The following is a 22975-nucleotide window of genomic DNA, read 5'->3' as shown; positions in this document are numbered from 1 at the left end:
CAAAACTTCCTCACTTGTCCATTACGTTTGACTATCCGAATGTCCCATAGGAAAATTTTACAGTTAACTACAATGAATTATTCAAAAAAGCTTTGGGGCATGGCTACAGCCACCTCAAAGCTTCTCCAGGTCTCGCACCGAGTCCCTCTGTCAGGCAGGTGAGTGCATTTATTGGTTTTACAGCAGGAGCTGTGCACACACATGGCAAAGATCCTCGTACTGCAGGGTACAGCACACGCAGTCACATCAGAGAGGAGTGATTCCTCTTCCCCCTCCAAGCCCCATAGTACAAAACACGCTGCACCAGAGGAACAACGAAAGTGACTGTGTGAAAAGGAATGTCAGAGGCGCAGTGGAAACTAGGAGGGAGAGGAGAGGAAAATATCATCCAGCTGCAGGCACCAGGGGGAACACACGATGACAGTCAGCCAGGCGCAGGCAGACAGGGTGTGATTTTCAGATTTATTAGCAGCGTTCTGCTGCCCTAGAAGAAGAGGGATGTGGCACCAGCACCTAGAAGACAGGCTCAGGAGAGCTTCCTGCTTCCTCTGCCTTGCCTTTGCCTTCACTAATGAGGGCGAGGAGGGCAATCCGAACTGATGTTGACTAATTTGTGATAACTAATACAAAACCCCAGCGCGTCCCCCATAATCTTTGGCGTGACCTCCTCCATCACGTGGAAGAGCCCTGGCCTACGCTGGCTGCTACGGCTCAGGAACATGACATTTCTTCCTACAGCAAATCTGCCTTTGAGGGAGGATGTGGGCACCAGGCAGAGAGTTTACGGGGATTCTCTGTCATTACAAATGAGGCGCGTTAAGGAATCACAGCCTGGGGATGCCAGAGCATCAAATCCAGCCCAAAAGCAGCTGAGACAACAGAAGGGAAATAACACAGAAAGCATTTGGGCTTTAAAAAGGTGGGGTTTTATAAAAAGCAGAGGGCACCACCAGCCCTGCACTGAAACCAACGGGAGCTCTCGTGATGGCAGCAGGGATGGGATGGAAACTCCGTCCCGATGCTCAGGCTGGGAATCCTCCCTGCCACCTGCGAACACGAGAGCTCATTTCCTGCTACTGGCACGCTGCACATCAGGAGTGATGGAGCCAAACTACCTACGGCTGAGCCCAGAAATAGTGCAACAAAAGAGAAACCCGGTGGCCTCGCTGTGGAGGGTGTATTTTGCTGTAGCAGCAAGGCAGAATTTCCAGATCCCTGTACTGCTGTACATGAGCTCTGAACACACATGGTATGGGGTCAGTGTTACACCACTGCTGTGCCTCTCACTCAGCTTCTGGAAAGCTACGAAGAGCATGAAGGCAGAGCCAGAGGTTTGTGTGGTGCCCTGATACCCCAGGCCACGAAATTCTTGTCTAATACCATTATTAGCACTGCACAGCTACTGCGGAGGAGAAAAGGCTTCTAAATGCCTCAATTGTGTGTTTAAAATTGGGCATTGTTTCCTTCTTCGGACCATTGTTGGAGAGTTATAAAGCATCTATTATGAGTCACTGGAGAGTGAAATGTACTAACCACACCTCTCCTCATATATCAAAGGAATCTGACCACAAACAGCAACACGTACGGTCTTATAACTGCTGAAGAAACGCAGATTTCCTAGTATGGCCAAACCTACAGCTGTATAAAGGGGCAGTCATTTCAGTGCATCTGTAAACACCTCTAAACCCGGGTATTGCATTCAAAATAAAAACACAAACGTCTTTAACAAGGGACTGAAGCAAAGCTTTGAGATCTCGGTTCACCAGGCTGTGCTCGGGCATCGCAGGAGTCTCCAGCTCCTGCTCTTGCAGATCCTGCGTGCTGCAAAACCCCAGCCCCCACCAGAGTGAGCTCAGGACGGAAGGGCCCTGGGAATTGCTTTGCCTTTGCACAGCTTTCAGCCAGGCTTTTAACGTCTTCTCTTCCCTTCTCCTATTTAACCAGGCGGTGGTGTGTTGTTAAGGAGCCGGGGAGCTGCTGCCGCATTGGCTGCAGATGACATCATTATTGATTACCGCTTTTATCCTGCTCCCTGGTGATGCTCCTCCACCTGGCTCAGACCCGCGCCCGTTAATTTCACGAGCCAATTAATCCACAGAGAGGACAGCCCTCCCGACTGCCAGGGCGCGTGTGTTCGTGTGTGCGCACGTGTGTGCGTGTATGTGCATGCGTGTTGGGGGGAGGCTCGCTGCAACCGTTATTACCGAGTGTTTCTAATTAAACAAAAATGTTAATCTTGCAGCACATTGTGCAGAATTCCTCCGAGTTTAATTAAAACAACTGCGACTAGAGGCGTGATCAGATTTGAGGATCAGATCAGCAGAGGAAGCATCTCCGAACATCGCATATTGCACTGATTCAAGGGCTCAGATTTCCTTCCTGCCAGGAAAGTGAAGCTGGCTTCATCCCCTAACAATTGGATTCCCTGTAATAATGCAATTACAGTCTCAACTCAATCCCCACAAGACATGCACACACATGCCCTGCCACCCTCCCCCTCAATCCCCAAACGCTAGCCCAAACCTGTTACCAAATAAATAAATAAGGAACGGTTCGGGTTGTGAATTCTCTTTCTGAAAGCAGCCCAGGCAACTGGCTAGAACAAAAGAAGCAAGATGCGAGCTGAAGATGCTTTGAGGGCACATCTGGCCTGCTGCTGCAAATCACACTGGCTTACGCAGGCAAATGTTTTCACGTGCTGCACTTACCGTATTGCCAGAGCCTCCAAAACACCTCGCTCGTACCTGCTCTTAGCCTGAGAAGCGTGAGGGCCTCCCTTAAGGAAAAGCAGATAAATTACCTCAAGGCCACTGAACAAAGAATGAGAAAGAGTAGGGGAGGAGAGATGGAGGGAGGCAGGGAGAGAAGAGGAGAGCACTTCAGCTCTCATTTATAATAAATCCTGCTGGAGGACGCATGTGCTGACACACACATGTTCGTACAGATAAAGCAAAGGTCGCCAGCTACAGCAGAAGGAGACACCGGTACCTGGCAGCTGTTTGTCACTCTGGAAGGTGGCACCTCTGTGTTTAGATAATTAGCTGCGCTGGCAATGAGGATGATGAGGAACGATAAGGCGGGTGTTGCTGCTGCTCTTTTTCCCGCAGGGTGTGCAGAGTTGTTTAATAATTTAGAAGAGAATGAGGGCGTGAGCATGTACAGACGCGCTACGTGCTGAATGCAGAAAGGTACAGTGAGGATGTTGCTGAAGAGAAGAGGAGGAGGAATTTTGTGCTCTTTGGAGATACAAAGCGCAGCTCATGGACACTGGCTGGTCTCTGATCACTCGACTGCTCTCACTTCAAGCTGGAAGAGCCAAGAACGCAGAGACGAAGCAGCTGGAGCGACATTAATTTTAAGCAGCATTGGGATCAAAATCCAGCACTCCTAAACCTTATTCCTGTTTTTCCCTCAAGTTAATGAGCTCCTTACAGCTACCCCCTCCCCAACAGGTACCCCTGCATTATGCATTTTGTAAAATTACATCAGCAAGTTCTTGCCATCAATATGTATGTCCCCGTGTCTTAGATAACTGCTATTACACAGCTAAAGACGAATTTAATACATGCCAGGATATGTAATGCGTGCTTCATTTGTTGATTCCATGTATTATGATTGAGAGTTTTGCTATGAAAATAGCTAAATAGCCTAACAATGTTATTAAATATTTGCTGGTCTATAGAGACTTTGATATGCATGTTGGCTCCTGTAGCAGTGCAGGTAATTCACTGCCTTCCCTACAGCGTGCCCCCCTGTACACTCCTTATAAAGGCATCTGAGTTAAAATTGGTCTGACATTGTTCATAAAGTACAGGACTAATCTGCTCGCTACTTGGCCTTATCTTCAGGTCATTACAAGAACAGAAAAACAAGTCAAATTTGAAGCAAGCCTGCCAAGAGCTTTTCAAGTGGCAAGGTAACATTTCAGAGAGGCCAGCTTCGCCTTAAGATGTGCTCCCGTGGGACTTGCTGCTTTCTGCTGAGCCTCTCCAACTGATTTTTGTTTATTTTTGCTGATAAAAAGCCAGCAATTACAAAAAGCAACAAAACAGCAGAGTCTTGCTAGAACGTTACACAAGCCCATACCAGATGTCTTCTCTGAGTAGGAAATGTGTGAGGAACATTTCAGGCCAGGACTGTTAGAGAAATGAAAACTTCATAAAAAAGCTACAGGGAATCACTCGAAAAAGTTCTGAATATCCATCCCCAGCAGCCTGCATCACACACTGGTAATAACCACCGCAGCCCTTACATGTCTAATAGCCAGTTTTCCTCAATTTTCCAGAGTGCAGTAATCCTCAGGAACAGATAGGATCGGCCAGTGTGCAGCAAGCTATCAGGGCACAGCGAATTTTCTTCCATTACGTTTATCTGGACCAAGCGCTGGTTTTTATGGGATCAGTGTACAATTCATGTCGCATTTACTAACAGCTCACAAAGGGTAACCCCCGTGGAACTCTATCAGCTTCGATAAAGCAAAGAGCCAAGCCCTGCCTGGCCCCTGCTCCAAATCCAGCAGCAGAGGCTTTGCAGGCAGAGGGTTGCAGCAAGGCTCCACTTTGCTCGCAGCCCAGTCAGCTGCTGGCAGCACAGGACAGTCCTCTGCAGCATGAGAATCTCTCTCTCAGGCCACCAGAAAGGAGGGAAACATCTCTACATAGGAAGCAATAATAATAATAAAAAAAGTAAATTACGTAAATCTTTCCTGGGAGTGTGGAGCTTAAGAGAAACAATCCCAAGTGGGAGCTGGGGTGCCTGTGCCAACCAGCTTCCTTTCTGCTAAGTTATTACGAAAAACGACAGCAGCTGGGGTCAACAATAACTGGAAAATGCTTCCCCAAACCACTTTCTTTCCTCTTCTTTGGGCTCTGCAGGAACCAGGTCTGCAGGCGCTGTGTCCAGCTGTGGGAAGCGCAGCAAGTCTCCGCAGCCCTATCAAAACTCAGATCCCTTGAGAACCAGAACAGGATGGACAACGAAGCCAGCAGAGCTGGTGTTAAGAGCCAGCGAGCTGAATGGTGTCCATCACAAGCTCTGCTTCCCAGAAGCTCCCAAAGGTTTTCCTCTCCTGCAGCTTCCTGTTTTTAAGTGAATGCACGTGGACTTCTACCAGGGTCCGATCCAGGAGCAGTCCTGTGGATAACCGGAGGGGGGTTTACTCCCAGTCCCTTCAGCAGCTGCATCTAGGAGGGAAGAATGTATTTTTTTTCTCTTCTGTTCATCAGACTGCTTGCACTGGCATTGAGGAAATCCTGTAACTGTTCATACAGGCGTACTACATGAAGGTACACACACTAACTGATTATAACAGCACAGCCACGGGCTGCAGAATTAGACCAAACCCCAATCTGCGGAGTTTGTAACAGCTGGAGCCCAGGTTTCCACACTCCAAAACATGTCGAGGTGGCAGCTTCTGCAAATGACAGCTCACATTCATCTCCAAGCTGTGCAGCAGCCCCCATCTTTATGCTAAGCATTAGCTCTGAAAGTGAGAGAAGACAGAAAAGAGGAGGAGGCATTGCATGGAAAGATGGAGAAAAGACAAACAGGAGAGTGGGTGAATGCAGGAGCAGGGAGGGAAAAGAGAGGAAGAGATGCCAACGGACTAAATTGTTATTGTGGGGATTAGTGGACTTGTGCTTGGCCCTTTTAACTTTCCCAGCACTTAAAAAGGAGCATAAAGAGGAGAAAATATGTGCTACGTGAAAGCCAAGGAAAGATTACGGATGGAATAACTCCAGCGGAGGAGGGAAGGGGAGGAGATTCTACAAAATCTGCCTCCTTGATGCTCTCCAACAAACTTGCTGGCCCAGCCTGCGGGTACTTACTGCTCCCCCAGGTATCCTGAGCCGTGTGCCCCAGCTGCTCGGGCACGGCCAGCTAACAAAGCTGCCCAACACGGCCCTGTTAGGCAAACAGAGCAGCAGTGCTCCTGAAAGCACCGCAGCCCAGGAGCAAAGCACGCAGTGATAATGTTCTGGTGGGATCAGCAACGAGCATAATTAGGCAGGCAGCGGGGAGACGCAGCTCCTGTTCTGTCATCTGTCTCTCTCGCTGACACGTGTGTGATGCTGGTAGCGGAAGGAAGAGCTGCAAAAAGACATGTACAGAGGAGCGCTGTCCCCAAGGACAGCCACTGAGCTCAGCTCGGCATTTCCCAGGCGCTGCAGCTTTCTTGTGGCAGAGCGTGCCTGAAAAACGACGTGAGAATCCAGAGGGGTTGCGAGAGCAGGAGCTGGAGGAGCACCTTCTCTCTTGCCACTGCTCGCAACGGAATTGTAGGGGTAGGGATTTCGCATGTGATCACGGGGGCACCTCTCCCAACCCATCGCAGCTCCAGAGAACACAGGGGACTAAGTGTGAAGAACAAGGCTCCCAGCTCGACACGCTCCTGTCGCAGAGCGCTGCTGCAGCCTCCTGACAGCGACAGCCCACCACAGGCAGTGAACAGAAGGTTAAATGCCACGCCAGGCAGAGGAGCAGCACAACGACTGAAGTGCACCTACACAAATCTGGCAGGCATGACTGGACCACGGGCCCGCGTGCGCAAAGGCAGGCAGCATCCCGACCACACGGAGCCTGCAGGTGGGCAGCAGAAGGGGTATTCCCGCTCCCAAGGGACACAAAGGGTTTTGCCACGTGCCCTTTACGCCTGATCTTTAGTTATTGCTGTGTGCTGGGGATTTGCACACAAATTCAGCCCTGCACTATTCGGGATGTGCTCGCTCTCTTTTCAAACAAAAGGACTCCAGATGCTCTCGAGAACACTGAAACTGCCAAAGAAAAGGCAATTGGCATTCAGTCCCAGCCACCACTTGGTCTTAGGAGGACCACACAATGCCTGGAGCACCTCAAACTGCTGGGAGCAGTGCTCACTGCAGAAATGCCTGTTCTTACCACAAGTGTCCCCATCCAAAAGCCTGCAGGTTTTCTACAGCACCTCCTGCTGATGGCTGCATCCACAGCCAACGCTCCCAAGCTAAGGCCAGTTATCCACCACCCCCCGCCAGGCTTTTCTGCCAGGATCACTCGCATTGCCCTGTGGTTTGAATGGAGATCACCACCCATCTTTCCTCCTAAAGTGGGTCAGTTTGAGCAAGCAGCCTCGTTTGGTGTTTCACAAGGCAATTTTACAGATCTCCAGGGTAATAACGGAAAACATCCAGAGGCATCCACAGCAACAGCATATTGTTCCCTCCCCCACGTCAAGTTCAGAGAGCATATTTCCAACAGATGACACGAAGGAGGCATCCATGTAAACATCCTCTAGAGTGGGGACAAGTGGAAAAAAAAAGAACAAAATGGAGAGGAGAACTGTGCTCTCAGAGTGCACGGAGCAAAAGATCTCTGGTGCTGCTTGTAAAACCAGGGAGGAAATTTTTATTGGAGGTGAGGGAAAATCATAGCACCATGGGGTAATTCAGGTTGGAAGGAACCTCAGCTCATCTTCCAGTCAAACCTCCCGAATGGTCTGGTTTTAGCAAGCAGTCCAGCTTTGTTTTTTATACGGCAATTTTATAAAGAGCAAACGGATCTGACAAGTCCGACAAACCAAAAATGAAGGACTTTGTCCTTGGGCCATGTGTTTTGTGACAGTTCCCACTCATCTGAAGGAAGGGAGAAGCTCAAGGGGGCCTTCTCCCCCACGATGCTGACACATGGCAGGCAGGCACGATCCTTACCTCGGAGGACGGTGAGCTTGGCATGGACGGTAACCTCCCCATGCGGGTTCTGAGCAACACACTCATAAATGTTCTCATCCCGGGGAGTCCGGAGTGGCTGGATCCTCAAAACAGCACCTGCGCTTTCATCAAATTCGATTGTCTGGAGGATCAAGGGAAAGAGAGGCAGTAAGCATCCTTGGGTTGGAAGCAGGAGGCTCATTCCTGCTTCTAAAGGAGGCACCAGCCCTTGTCCAAACACAGACACTCAAAACCACACTTCAGCTGTCCTGCAATTCACTGCACATGGCCAGCATAGGCAGTTTCTCTCTCCACTGACCTCAAGCTGGCAGAGAACTGCTTCGTACCAAACTCCATCCCTGACCACTGACCCAAAAAACCTCATACACACACCCCAAATACTCCGAAATAATGAGCCATGGTGAGTGTGTGCATGGGGTGGGTGTTCAGAGTACAACTGTGATTAAGCACAGGGAAACTGACCAAGGGAAAACAAAATAAAAATGAATCCCCACCTCCTTCCTCCATCTGCATGGGCAACTGACACCACAGAGCTCTTCTCAGCACACAGCTGCCTGGCAGGACAGAGTCCCACAGCGAATTCCACAGGCTGACCTCCTAGTTCTTGTTCCTCCACTCTCATTTCTATCTAAACAATACCAATTGCTTGGGTCTGGCTGCCAGCAACTGCAATGTTTACTCCAGTCTGTCCCAGGGTTAAAATAATGAGTCGTGGATGTGTATGAAAGGTACATGTACAGAGATGCAGTACCACCAGCTTAGCTGGAGTTTCTTACAGAGGGAAGGAGGCAGCTTTATATTGTATCTGAGGAGGGGGAAGGAAAAAAAACAACCACCAAAACAAGAGAAAAAACTCCAATAACGTAAGTAACCCAAGCTCTCTCTTGCTTTGGAACAATCCCAGCTGTTGACATGGCCAAAAACTTGCATTTCACTCTTTCTGCTGTTAAAACTCCTCCCATTCCAAACCTCCCTCTATTACTGGTTCTTAGAATGGCCACGAGAGCACGAGCTGCTTTGTGTCGGTCTCTCTTTACACATGCACAGACACCAATTTGATGGACGTCTCTTACCTCAAACCTCTGAGAGTTCACTTTCTTCCCTTTCTTGTTCCAGGTGACCCGTGGCTTTGGGTCTCCAGTTGCTTGGCATACAAAGGAGGCCACCCCTCCTGACACACCAATTTGGTCCACGGGTTTTTTAATGAACACAGGGGGACCTTTAAGGAAAAAAAACAAAACAAAAAAGAAACATAATCATTGTCACGAGGCCAGACAAACTCAATAAACACTGTTTGCAATTAATAGTAGCATTATCACTGCTGTTCTCTAATGGTCTCGGATGAAATTAAACCTCTTCACCTTTTGGGAACAAGTAGTCTTTGCCTCTATTTGACATCACAAAATGATTAAGGGCCTGATCCTAGAGAGAGATTCCGGTGGGATGATTTTGCAAAGCCTCTTATTTCTGAAGAGTGGACTTTTAAACTGTTTCGCACAGGGAAAGCTGACCGTGTAAATGCTAAGAATCATCACCAAAAACAGGCACAGCAGCCTTTCGAACAGGCAAGCTGATAGGATACAGCACAAGAAATTAAAGTTAAAATCACTTCAAAATAATCCAATTGTCAAGACAAGAGCATGGCAGCCAAATCCGCAGTCTGCTCCTGCAGTTCCCCCTTCCCCTCTTCTCCCCTTACTCATCACGAGACATCTGAAAAAAGATGAAGAATTCACAACGCTAAAAGAGGAATCCAAAAGCTCTGCAAAGCCTCTTTACACCCAGCTGCTCCAAGGTGCAGCCCTGAACAAACACACACAGCCTGGGGCTGTGTTTCAGCTAGCCTGGACCCAAGGGAACAGCACTTGAGCTTGCAGCACCCCTCCCTCCCTCCATCCACATGAACTCCCATTCATTTCCAGCAGTCAAGAGCATCTCTGCAAGGAGGGGAATGATGCTGGGAGAGACTTTCTGACCAGGGAAGGTGTCAAGGGCCTTCTGATGGGAAGACAAAGGGGCCAGGAGCGTCCATGCAGAGCCCACATTGCCTCTGTCCTTGGAGAACCTTCCTTCCACGCTCCAACCCGTTTCCCTGCACAGTTTACTCTCGTCTAGTTAGTTTAAAATTTATTGAAATATTTAAATCACAAGGCCACAGCTGTGTTCAAATAAAATCACTCAGATCATAAAGTTGCCGTCTGTTATTCTTGAGAAAAGGAGACCACATGACTGCGAAATCTGTATGTTTATACGTACACACTCCGAGTCTATAAAGCAAGATGTAAACAGCCTACCGAAGAGCAGAAGAAGAGGGCAAATGGTAGCTGAAGAGAAGTCTCCAGGGTCTTCTAGGGGTCGAAAAACAAAAGGCAGCATTCCCCCCTTCCCTGCCTGGTGTGGCCAGGAGTATATAAATAAAAGGCACCGAGCACGCTCATGTGATGCAATCAAGCCTTTGTTTCCATGCTGGAGGTAAATACAATTTGCTGGAGCTGTTTATGTCCCACCGAACGCTGTGTGTACAAAGCATCAGATATATAAATATCCAAATCTATATTTAGAGGTCAGAATCTTCTTCGCAATGTTACTGCTAAAGGTTATCAAGCAAGTCCCGCTGGAGGCACTGGCACCTGGGAATTTGTCTTCCAGCCAAGAAAGGCAAACCCAAAACTTTGCTTCGGGCGAAAATATAAATGCTCCTTCTGCCTGAAACCCGACTTCCTTCCTCTGTTCTCCTATATTCAAAATCTGAAGAGTTTGCAGAGGTCAATTCTGAAGGGACAGCAAAAATCAGCCAGGGCTTTTAAGAGCACTTTATTGATGCGAGTTCATTTCCCAAAACGCAAGCCCCTAACAATCCTTAATGTCGCATATAGATTTAAACGGGTGCAAGCGGTACAATTAGAGCACAAATAAGGACAAATAAGCTTCTATTTTGGGCTTGCCGAAAGTGAAGGTGCTCCAAATAGGGAAAGAACCGGAGCCATACCTCTGCGTTCCTTTTTAGGCACTCTGTGGACTCACTGTGTGCTAACAGGTAAGCCGACCTGCTCTGTGAACACGGCTTTTCCGAGGTCACTGCAATGCTGAGCTGACTGCAATAAACTAGCTCGTAGAGAACGAGAGACAAAAGGGAAGAAACCAAGCAAAAATCCCGAACAAGTAGTCCCTTAGATTTCGCTACTCACTCGGAAAATCAATGAAAATCAAAGCTAAATTATTGTTTTTGAAATCCAGGCTTTGATTCTCCCCCTCCCCCTGCCAAAGCACCCATTACACTCTCCACCTATGCACCCCTCGTCACTCCAGCCCACACCAACTGCAGAGCAGCCCTCTCTCCTCTGGAAAAGAGAAAGCCAGCACTGTCGCAGGCAAGGTGGTGATGATACAAAGCTGAAACAAATTCCTACGTGCTGCGTAGGATTGCTCCAGCTCTGCCGTGCCAAGTCCAGCTTGCAGTGAACCATGCAGTTAGAATTCCTGCTCCAGCTCTGCAAATCACTTCGGAAGGCTCCAAAAGCAGCAACAAGGTGCCGTGTGAAAGTGAAACACTATCAGCACACTCAGAATGGCTGATGTGTCTCACCTCATTTGCCAAGATTGCAGGGCCTCAGTTTTAAATAAATAAATGAAAATCGGAGACGGGCATTTTCCAGACAACATACTTGCAATCCAGGAGCTTTTTTTATCACTGCCCTTAGGGAGAGCTGAGAAAAGTCAGTCTTGGAAAACACTGAGTGAGTTCTACCTAGGTCTGGGGGTCACAAGACATTTTTGTTTTCCCCCTTTCTCAGCTTGCAAAGCAGAACTTGGATTTTAGAGTATCAAAACAGGAGTGGAAAAGCCTTGAACTTAAAAGAATTTTCCTACTTATGAGAGGTTTCCTGGGGTCTGGGTCTCAGGAGAGGAGGCTGCAAAGACTAGCTGGCTGCTGTGTACCTGTGATTCTTCTCTACAGCTTAATGGAAAGCCATCAAGTTAAACCGAACCTTTTATTCCTGCTGACTGCCCACGCACTTCCCAAAAGCAACAGCCAGGGCAAGAGACACGCTGGCTAGTTGCCATGGATAGTAAGGAAGAGACATATAGCCACCTGCCATCCCATGCTATGTGACTGCATCCCCGAAGACGACCAGCACCCACATTTACTACCCCTGACCCACCTCTGTCACACCTTGCAGAGAGCTCTGCTCCTGCCCCTCTGTTCCTAAATCCTGCCAAGGCCAACACCACAAGGGCAGACACCATGAGGGTGAGCTCATGGCCTCATCAGCTGCCATGAGCATCACCCCATGCAGACAACCTCCAGTCGGCTTCACTTGCTGAAGCACAGGCTTAGAGAAACACGGGCGGTCCCGGCATCTGTTCAGAAGGGACATGACGCACATTTACTGCTGGGATTTTGTGAAGCCTTACGCAGACTTTGAGGAGAAGCTGTGAGGTGCTAAGGGTGGGGTCTCCGACTCATCCCTGCGGCACAAACACTAGGGGAACACGGTAAGGCATCAGCCCACGTACCCTGCACACCAAGGCAGCTTTCCTCACAGAAGAGGAATCTGTTGCTGCTTCGACTCTCCTTCCTTCATACTTTCATATGACACCGCAGCAGAAAAAGTTCTTCAAATGCAGTCATGTAAAAAGAAACCACCTCCTGTTAATAATACACAGACACCAAACCAGTCGGAGGAACTTTCCAGTAAGGAAGTTTGTAAGATGTAGGAGTGGGGAAAATGAGGGGACATCTCACCCTTTATACCTAAATGTCCCTCAGGAGCTGCTGCCATGGTGAGGAGCGGGCGGTGGGTGAGGAGTGAGGGAGACGGGCCAGCCACCATATGCCTGCTTGAAACATCAGATGCCAAAATCAGAGAAAGGGATGAAAAACCCAGAGGTGGTTTGAGTGCTGGTAGAGAGGCACAAATGGGCCTAACGTATCTGAGCCAACAGCTGAAGGGGAGGAAAAAAAAGGCAGTTGTGAACTTGCACCGCCGATCCTTCTTCCTTGCCTCCCATAAGACTGGTCTCCAGACAGACCTGGCTGCCTCTCCTGCAGGTGGGCTTATGTGGGCAAGGTGGACAGGGAGGGGGACAAGGAGCCTGGGAATGTGTTTAGCCCCAAAGACCATGAGACAGGGTAGGAGCAGCTTTCTCCGCACTATCCCAGTTTGTGGCTGAAGACAGTCTGAAGGGAAAAGTCACACCAGCCTGGCTAAAGCAATGAAGCAGTGGCAGCAGAGAGGGCTGTGTAAAAGCAGCAAGGCAAGCACTAGCCCGCTTCCCAGCGATCTGGGAAGGTCGACCAGAGTCAGCTCAAATGGGGGTACAGAGAGAGGCAGGTCACGCTGGGGAAATATTGACTTCCCTGGGCTTTTCTGAGACAAAAATTGATTCTCAAAGCATTTTTGCCAGCCTTCCAGATCGATGCACCAACATCCTCCCAGCCTCCTGTGCTGAAGTGCTCCTGGTGCTGGCTCAGGAATACACAGCAATTTGGGAAATTATGGGGTGGACCAACAAGACCTGACTGAAAAGAGCCCCCTGCTCCTCCAGCCTGAGCTGTGCAAGCACACACACACATCCCTGCCCTATACCATGAAGATCCTGGGGCAAAATCCTCAGTCCTGTTATGCACAGCACCAGTTGGCGGCACGCATGCTCCCACCTCTCTGCCTCAGAGGAAGAGGAGACCCCCTACACTTCACTGACAAAATGGATGGGGAACCCAGCTGAGACCTAAATTGTTCCTCTCCTGAGCTGCTCCCACCAGCTGTGGGGCAAGCCTGAGGCAGAAAGCTGCTCCTGCAGGGAGAAGGACAACGCATCTAACATATCTGCCACCTCCTTCCACCACAGCTCCCACAGGGGAGGCCTGGAGGCGCCACACCACGGCAGCGGGCCTGCCTCTGTGCCTTGGGGCAGGCCTGACTCCCTTCCCTCAGCCCCATGGCGGATAAGAACAAGGCAAAGCAGGGCCTGAAGATGGTCCCTGACTACTTCACTGTGTCACTGGCCCCAGCGCTGGGAAGGGAACGGGCAGTGTGCATGTAAACCCACACCCTGCAGCCCTCCCTGAGGAGGGGGCTGCACACAGGCACCCCCACACCTCAGCTTCCTTCTGACCCCCCGGCTCTCCCCTCTTCTCCAGCCTCCCAGCAGGGGCCTGGGGCTGATTTGAGATGGCAAAATTCACCTCAGTGATCATCAGGCCTCCTTTCACAACCCCCCCACGCTGCCCCCAGGAAAGCACCTCGACAATGGACCGCAAATAAAGACAAACCACTTATTCTTTCCTCTGGCCCCAGCACAGAGCAGCATGAGTCCGGCTGAAAGGGCCCCTCGCCCACAGCAGCAGCAATCCATGGAAACAAAAGAAAGCCAGTTACAAAACACGTACTTTAAAAGGTTTTGCTTCCATTTTTGGTGACCCCGATCCCCGCCACCAGCATTCTGGTAGAGGCCCACGCACCGGTCCCGCTGACCCATGGTGCCAGCAGACGAGGCCCCAGGTTTCAGCTTTTTCTTTGCTGGTGAATAAACAGCCATTATCCCTGCTGCAGGGAATGGAGGGGGCCCTCAGCTATACCTGAGACTGCTAAAGAGACTAAGGCAAAAGCAATAAGGCCATTTTATTGCAGCCTTTCTGAACCACAGGGCAGTGTCTTTTTGCCCACCCTTCCTGGTCAACCTTCAACAAATGGCCCCACGGTTCTGAGCCTGCCTTTTCCCTGTGGAGGTGCTTCCCACTGTGAGAGCTTGCCCACAGGACGGATTCAGGGCATGTTAGGCAGTGTCAGCCTTTACCCTAGCTCAAAAATACAGAACTGATCAAAATGCATCCCTTTTTCGTGCATATACAATATAATCTACACACACAAACATCCGCACCTTTGTCTTTCGAGAACAAAGGCAAAAGAGGAGGCCATTAAGCCATTTACAGTCAATGTCATTTTGCTGTTAGCGTTAACAAACCCCAATCTGCTCTTCAAGGCTCTAGATGATTCCCACAATCGGGATTCAGATCTCTTGCTCTGACGCAAATTCGGCTGACCTTGGGCGCTCACCCTTCCCGGCACCTCAGTCTGCCACCCGTAGCGTGGAGGTGACAATCCTCATTCCTCACACCTGCCTGCCTGCCTGCTTTCGTCTAGACACTACGAGCAATTTGGAGTAAAGGAGGGTCTCAGCACGGATCTGCTCAGCACTCAACACCATAGGTGGTCTTGCACACAACTACAGCCTCTAAACACTGCAACACAAACAAAACAAAAGAACTGGGAAATATCAGCAGAGGCAGAGCTCAGAGACCTTCTCCCACATGCATTTATGGTTGGGAGAAGAGGATAAAATGTAAAAGCCAGACAAAAGCTTTGCAATCTCCGAACAACCGGGTCGTGTTAGCTTGAATGAGGACATCTCTCTTGACAGGCTATTTCTCACCCTTCTAGCTTCACGAGCAGCCAACCCACTCTGTGAGTCTATGCAAGAATCCCATGGTGTTCTCTCTGACACACAATGGGTTAAGCTCCCTCTCTCCTCCTGCCCCCCTCTTTGGTTTTTGGGCTGAAACTTTCTGCTGATCTAGTGAAACTCCATCTTCATTTTCCACAGCTGCTGACAGGCTCACAATTGGAGGAGGACAAGGTACTCCCCCAACTCCAGCGCTGGGCGGTAGTGCTTTCATCTCCCCTTTTAAAAACCTCTCAGGCAATGTACAACCTGGGGAGGGCTCAGCACCGGGTGGCTGTTTGCTGGTTTAGATAAGGGTTTGACACACGTGTGCTGCTGTGGTCTGCTTGCAGGCAGCAGATGCGTTCCCTGTGGTTGAGGGATAGAGGCAGGAGTGGTGAGAAGCTGGGGGTGGCCTGGGGGACACGGCTGGAGGGGCAGAAAACAGCTTTGGGACACCACTGAACTGGGGAGCTAAGGAGGGAGAGGAAGGGAGAAATTATGGCGAAGTCACAGATGCATTAGCGAGGGAAAAGAGAGGAGAGATCGATGGGGAGAATGCAAGAGGAATGGAGCAAGATGGAGAGGAGGGAGTTGCTCAGAGCCAGAGCAAGGAAGTGAAGATTAGATAGAGGAGGCAAGCCACAGAGCAGATGAAAACAGGAGAGAGCAGCCAAATTTAAGACAGATGGAGAGTGGGGAGCAAGAATGCGATGTTTGGAACGGGTACGCATTGCAAAGCAGCGGCATTAGAGAGCGGGGGAGCTTGCAAGAGGGGTAAAAGAAGGATGGCTTCATAATTTACATTTTTCTTCATGAGAGGAGTGAGAGCTGCAAACTGGGAGCAGGACTGATGCAGGCAGTGGCGAGGGTCTCTATGGAGACACACAAGGAGATTGAAAACACCCCTTGGAGAGGTCCTACAGAGACTCTGGTCCCCTTGAAATCCAAGGTTTTACTGACAGATTCTGCATTTTTTTTCTTGGGGCTGTTTCTCAGTGCCTCACAAATAAAATTAAAATGAGGGTTTTCTGACAGAACAAACAAACAGGGAGTGAATTATATTCCATTTCCCCGTCAATAACTTCTTCCCAACCCAGTCGTCTTATCATCATAAAAAGTCCATTAAGCAGTAATTGGGGAGGCAGCAGAACGCAGGGCTGGTCCATGAAACAGAAGCACACTCGCTCCCCAACTGGCCTTTTCTGGGAAGGCAGACAGGATAATTATAGGCTTCAGACAGAGACTTCCTCTTACTGTCAGCAGCTCTTGGCTCCCTTCAGGGAGATGGGACTGGCAAGGTTGGGGAAAGGAGGGTAAAAAAAGACTGAGGACGTTTTTTCAGAAGTGAAATACTTCCACCTTGCTATTCCCCTGGTGCTGATCTATCAAAGCCCTCACCTGACTCAGAACGGCTGGGCTGCACACAAGTGTACACAGGTTTTTCCCCTGTCAGAAATACGGGAATGTCATTTGAAAGATTTCCCCCTCCCCTTTCTTGCAAGCCCACAGAGAAGGAAGGACACGGCGAAGGATGTGACTCGGCATGGGATTTAAGACAAGCTGAAAATGGGTGAGGAAGATCAAGGACTCGTTTACACACCATGACTCTGCTGCCTGTCCAACAAGCCCAGCGCCTGCTCCTCTGCGAGGCCTGCCCGTGCTGCCAGCTCCCACCTTTCCCCTCAGCCAGGACGAGGCAGCAGGCCCTTCGTAGCTAGCACCACGCCAAGCTGTTCTTGCCTTGAGACTTGCCGTTTTGGGGACCTGGCACATCCGTACAGCCTGCAGGCACCTATCTGCAATGCGTTCAGATCCAGACCCTTTGGAAGAGGAGGTACAAGCCTGCAGCAGAGGAGGCAGGATGAGACTGAGGCTACCCAAATCTATTCCTAGTTCTGACACCCAAGGTGAGAAAAAAACACGTTATCCTGCCTGCTGGAGGAAAAGCATAATCCTTCCTTCTGGTCTATTTAAACTGCTGGTTTTAAGGGATGGGACCGTGCCTTATCGCCGGGGAACAGCAGCTAGCATGAAGTCACCCAGTTCCAGCAGGACTTCTTCAGGCTACTCTCACGCATCCGTATGTAGGGAAAAGATCCACCTTCCTCCCGAGCACAAAGGGAATCTGCCGCAGTCACAGATCAGTCCCAGCCCTAGTGACTGGCACCCCGACACAGCCAAGGAAAACAGTCTTCCAACTGTGGTTTATGCAAACGCACAGGGCACAGTGTAATGATACCTAACACATACACAGGGTGCAAACTGCTCGACAGGACAGCACAGAAGGCTGTCCCTGTTCCACAAGGAGTGGGCTGCTATTCTGGGCCATGCAGCCTCTGCTTTTTCCCTCCGTCCCTAACTCAGAAAAACTGATGCCTCACAACACGTGGTGTGCGTGCACCAGAAACTACCCATCCTGTCAGAGCTGTGACATGGTGGAAGCCAGGAATACTACACATGCTTCAGTTTAATGAAGGAGAAATAGGGTGGAGAGTGCTTCAGGTGCAAACTGCTTCTCTGTCTGCTTACTGCCTGCACCCAGCACGGGGTGCAGGTTCCAGGGCAAAACAGCAGGTAGGTGGCGTTGCGGATGGATCTCTGTAGCATCTCTACCCAGATTCTTATTCACCTTCTGGCACTACACTGCAATGCCAAGAAGAAAGAAAGAAGCTTCTTGAGACCAGCAAGAGCTGAAGCAGATGAGCAATGCTGTCATGTAAGATGGCAGCCCTGGGATCAGCTGCTGCAGGGCCGGGAAGCACAGGAGCACGTGCAGCCTCAGCAACGCGGCAGGCCAGGACCCTGGGGACACGCGAGTGCTTTCCATCAACTGTAACAACATCACATCCCATATTTGTCCACAAGCCCTATAACAAGGCATAACAACCCCGAGCAGAGCAAGAAACCCAAGGAGCTATCCTGGCAACATAATGAGTGCCCCTTGTCCATCAACATCATGACAGCCATCCCAGGCTGTTTGCAATCTGAAGCTTGAGGCAGGGAGCTCTCCCTTCCCCTGCCATGTTGCTAAGACAGCTTCTTCTCCAGCCGTGTCATTGGCATCGGCATCTCGGAGAAGCTCGACTCATCCCCTTCCTAGAGAAGATGCAGCTAGAAAGGGCCTGGCCTTTACTCAGCTTCTGCTGCTCTGCTTGAATCACTAACAGAACCAGAGTCTATGGGGGATGCCAGAACATGAAAAACCACCACCTGTGGGACAAGCCTGAACGAAAAGAAAGCCTAACGAGCAAGGATCCCAACTCCCGGGGGGCATGCCATCTTAATATAGCCCAGCAGAGGTCCTGAGCTGCTGGGAAGTGACAGCAGAATCGGCGGCGAGGGGAAAAACAAACTGCTACAAGCTTCAGCCTCTCACGGTCTTTCGGAGAAAGTGCAGTGCAAGAAGCCCCAAGGCTGTGATCAGAGAGGTCAGTTCTGATCCTGGGTTTCGAGATATGACAAAGACTTCTGCAAAATGTAAACACGCGGCTCAGTCCCCAGCCTTGCATCGCCTGCTTAGAAGGGGCTGCAGCGCTGCAGCAGATGAACGATCCCAATCAGGATTTGCTAGCTAATACAATCATTTGGGGATGAAAGGCACACCAGATAAATACCCTATTGTCTGATAAACCTCTTTTGCTCCTGTAAATTAAAGCTATCTTACTTCCATTTCCTTCCCACAAACAATTCTACTGCTCCAAAGTATTAACCTATTATTTCGATATATTTTCAAGCACACACTGCCCAAAAAATTAAGAAATATTTCTTCCTTTTATGCAAGAGAAGAAGACTCATTGCCTACAGGAAAAGGGCAAGGTACAATTCCTAGAGCACAGAATTTGGGGTATTTTCAAAAGCTTGTTACATCACTCTTATCCGATCACTCGTAAGAGACTTTAGCCCACATTTTCCATTGAACAAAACGAAATTCTGGGTATACAAGCTCAAAACACCTTATTCAGAGTCGTAACAGCATATTTTGAGCTTGTATTGCTCATCAGTATTGAGACTGGGATGTCAAGGGAGCTCACGAACAAGAGATCTTGAAAACAAGAAATAAAAATCTAATAAAGCCTGACTAATGGGTGAACACAACCTTTAACAATCACGAACTTTGACTCCTACCACATGAGTCATTACAATTTCTGCCTCTGAACCACAACATTCATCAGTCAGATTTGTAGTGAGCACATCAACACAAGAGAAGAAAAAAGGGCAAATGCAGCAACAGCACCGAGATCTGACAAATTCAGGTTTGGGACAACTGGAGAGTCACCGAGCCAGAAAAAAATGTCCAACACGTGAGAGAGAGATGGAAACATGGAAAAGCTGCAGCAAGAAATCCCTTAAATGTTCTATCAAAGACAATGAGCGAGAAAAGGGACCTCAGTTTTAGTTGGACACTGTTCTCTCCGTGCTTGACACCTGCCAAGAGATGCAATGGATGGATTCCTATGAGAAGACCGTACGTAATGCAGCCCCTCCAGGCACCATAGCAGAAAATGCCTCTTCCGTTCAAGCGAAGGCAGTCCCTCAAGTGGCAGCTACTGGAATTAACCATGATCAGAAGATATGTAAGGAGAGGGGGGTATCGAAGCCCTCATAAAGAAAAACGCACATAGAAAAGCCCTGGAAACCAAACGGCTCCTACCCATTCAGAAAGACAACAGAAAAACGAGAGCTGAGGGAATCTTCCTGGCTCGCTGGCTGATGACACGAGACGTGCTCTTTAATAGCTGAACTGAAAAAAAAACACAACGCCTTTTAGCAACTCATTCAAACAAATCAAAGTCAAGGCTGAAGATTAGTAAGTGTTGCTACTCTTAACAGCACGCTCAGACTAATTTATGAATAAATCCACAAATTCTAACGGAGGTGAGGGAGGAAGAGGACACAGCCAAATTAATTTGACTTTATTAATTAAAAAAACCACCAAGTTTCATCACCCCAACACTCTTTAAAGGTTGCGCGAGTGTGGAGGGGAGTTATGCTCATTAATTATGCAGAAAATGCAAAACTATCATCCTCTGAATGAGTTTAAAATAAGGAGAAACCCTTTCAGAATGGGGAGAAATTACTCCCCAAGGCAGCTGAAATTTCTCTTGCAACTTCAAAGGACAATAAATTATTCAAATTGCTCGCGCCACTCCGCACCCTCTCTCACTCTCTCCCCTTCTCAATTTTATGCTCCTGAGTCAATTAAGGGTTTGGAGGACTTGGGAGAAACTTTGTAGAATGCTAAACCAGTTGCAGCTCCCTCTATTTATTTTGTTTCTTTCCTAAAGCTTTACTTTTCCTCTCAGCCTCAAAAGGAAACAGAAATGATTGTGCATTACAGATGAAACGAGCGGGGCATTGGTTTTAACCAAGCTCAGGTGAAACTGCAATGTTTCATGCCTGCAACAAGCAGGATGGGACATGCTAAAAACGCTCTGCACGATGATACAAAGAAAACAAGGGGGTCAGTCCGCACTCCTCCGTGTCAACTGCTCGAATCATTCACTGCGATATCCCCTTTCAAAGTCTTAGCAGTCTGCGTTCCAAAATGTATTTATAATGCTCTTTCCTGGCAACCTTCAGGTCTAGGTTAGCTGCGATTGCTTCCACAGTCCCGCTGGTATCTGCTGTGCCCTTGGACGGCACCGGCGGCTCCCCTGCCAAACCGTAACGTGCCTGTTTAGCGTCTGCAGCATGAGAACCCCAAACCAAGACTGAGACGAATGACACCAGACAACAACACGGCACCAGAAGCCCTGCCTTATAAAAGAGAACCTAGACAAGCACAAAGAGGGAAGGGGGGTGGAGAAGGAGCAGTCACAGACCGAGGATGCTCCTGGCTCCTCGTCCAGCACCCTGCCGCAGCCTGTGCAATGGTTATCTCCACCACGAGCAGCAGATGGCAAAGAACGTGACTGTCCTCATGAACTTTAACAATTCCCCCAAATTGAAGGCAGCTGCACTGCAGGAACGTGACTGATGCCTAAAATGGGCACTGGGACCAATTATGCTGCAAGAGGACACCCTTGGCCGGAGGAGAGGAGAGGCACAGAGTGAATAAAACTGTTCTTGGGAGACTCTGGCTCTCCCAGGCCAATTCGAGCCCAGATTCCATCCCACGCACACCAAATAACGACATTCCTCTGGTTGGGTGTCCTTGAAAAACACTCTGTTTTGCCTTCTAAGAATAATATTGGGCTTGCCAGGCCACAAAAAAAAGCTGGGAATACCCTCTCAGACTCCCTTCAGTGACCCAGGAGATTCATCTCTGGTTGGTTTTGAAACGACATGACCACGCAGACCTTTCCAGAGAGATGAAAAGCTGCCGCGACCCAGGGTCCTGGTGAGCTAACACACAGTTCCCATCCTTCCTGGCAGCGTGTGCGAGAGCTATCTGGGTGAAAAGCACACGCAAAGGGGGAAAAGTCACAAAGAAATAAGTATTAGCTCCCTGGTAAAGGCTGCAATGGATTAAATATCCTACTCTTGGCACACAGGTACGGTGAAGACATACATTTTCTCTTCCACAAACCCCACATAGATGGCATTTTTACATGAGCTGCTTGTTTACAAAACACACAGCTGCTCTTTTCTCCTAACTTAGCCATCTAATGAAGCTGAGCGACAAGAACCTCTGGGTGGGAAAGGATCCTTTACCAGGAGACACCCATGGCTGGGTCCCAAACACCCGTAGCTGCTGCTGTCCCCAGGTGCACCTCAGCAGAGCTTAATCGAATAAACGCCTGCGGTGTGGGGCACAGCTGAGACCTGCGAGGTGACAGCCCCCCAGCCCCTCAGGAAGCTCGTGCAAAGCATGATTTATTTCCTCTCCTGCTCCTCCAGAAACAAAACCTTTCCAATTTATCTAAAAATAAATAATAAAAAGATGACATCACTCAATCCAGGCAGGCAAGGTTTAATTTAATCAGGCACTTAAACAAGGTGACACAGAAGCTTAATTCAGCGTCCTTGAGCGGGACAACAACTAGTCCAGAGCCCTCAGCGACTGCCGGCTGGATCCCAGCTGGCAGACGGAGGAGGCAGCAAAGGAAAGGGCAATTTGGGAGCAAGGCCAGCAAGGGGTCCCCTTGCCTGCAAAGGCAACTGGTGCACGGGGAGCACGAGCAGCAGGTGGGGAGGGAAGCAGGGGGCTCTGCCTTCTGGGAGGACGTTTGGCTTCACTACATTTTGATATCTTCCTTCTCTTTGGACAGCGCTGCTGCTTTGTCATGAACCGGGTTGAAGCGCTTGCAGATGGAGCAGATTTCTCACAAAGCAGAGGAAGATTCCCTTCCCTCTGCTGTCATCTTAACGCATCTATCAAGTCCTAAGATGGAGCCTCCTTGATTTTCACGACCGCCTTATCTGACAACTGCTGTCTTGGCCAGCAACAGATCAAAGCTGGGACCTCCAGAGCTACAAGCCCTGCCTTGGAGACGAATCCTGTGGCTAAGAGCACGCGAGGAACCATGCGGAGGCAAGGAGTCCCATCCACCTGCGAGGATCTGGCTCTCAGCAGGAGGAACCAGCTAGCAGCTCCCCCATTTCACAGCATGGAGCACACACCTCTCCTTGTTGTGCCAGCTCCCAAAATGTGGCGCTGCTTTGTCAGCCCAACCACAGACCTGCACAGGCTCCTCTCCCAACCCTCCGCACGTGGTCGCCATCCTCACTGCAAGCCCCACATGCGTGGAGCAACCTCGCTGCCATCTGCTGCTGGCCTCCCCCGAGGCACTGCAGCTCGTGGAGCATGAGAGATCCCCCCGCACATGCGCCTGGCACAAAGCTCTGTGTTCTCCAAATTAACGATGGAGCGAGGGCAATTA

The 22975-nt window shown here is 49.5% G+C and overlaps 1 protein-coding gene across 12 annotated transcripts in view; it reads right to left on the bottom strand.

Moving 5' to 3' along the window:
* PTPRS (protein tyrosine phosphatase receptor type S) overlaps positions 1-22975 on the bottom strand; it is a 150406-nt gene that overhangs the window by 71559 nt on the left and 55872 nt on the right. For all 12 annotated transcript variants that reach the window (XM_072029079.1, XM_027471879.3, XM_072029082.1 and 9 more), the window contains exons 3-4: positions 8777-8922; positions 7683-7824 (exon numbers count right to left, since the gene is read on the bottom strand). In XM_072029079.1, coding sequence (XP_071885180.1) covers positions 7683-7824; positions 8777-8922 — 288 coding nt within the window. The remainder of the gene's footprint in view (positions 1-7682; positions 7825-8776; positions 8923-22975) is intronic.

The sequence above is a fragment of the Anas platyrhynchos genome, chromosome 29 (genome assembly GCF_047663525.1).
Source record: "Anas platyrhynchos isolate ZD024472 breed Pekin duck chromosome 29, IASCAAS_PekinDuck_T2T, whole genome shotgun sequence".
Classification (NCBI taxonomy): domain Eukaryota; kingdom Metazoa; phylum Chordata; class Aves; order Anseriformes; family Anatidae; genus Anas; species Anas platyrhynchos.
Note: the sequence above shows the minus strand (reverse complement) of the source record. Positions and strands in the feature narration are given on the sequence as shown.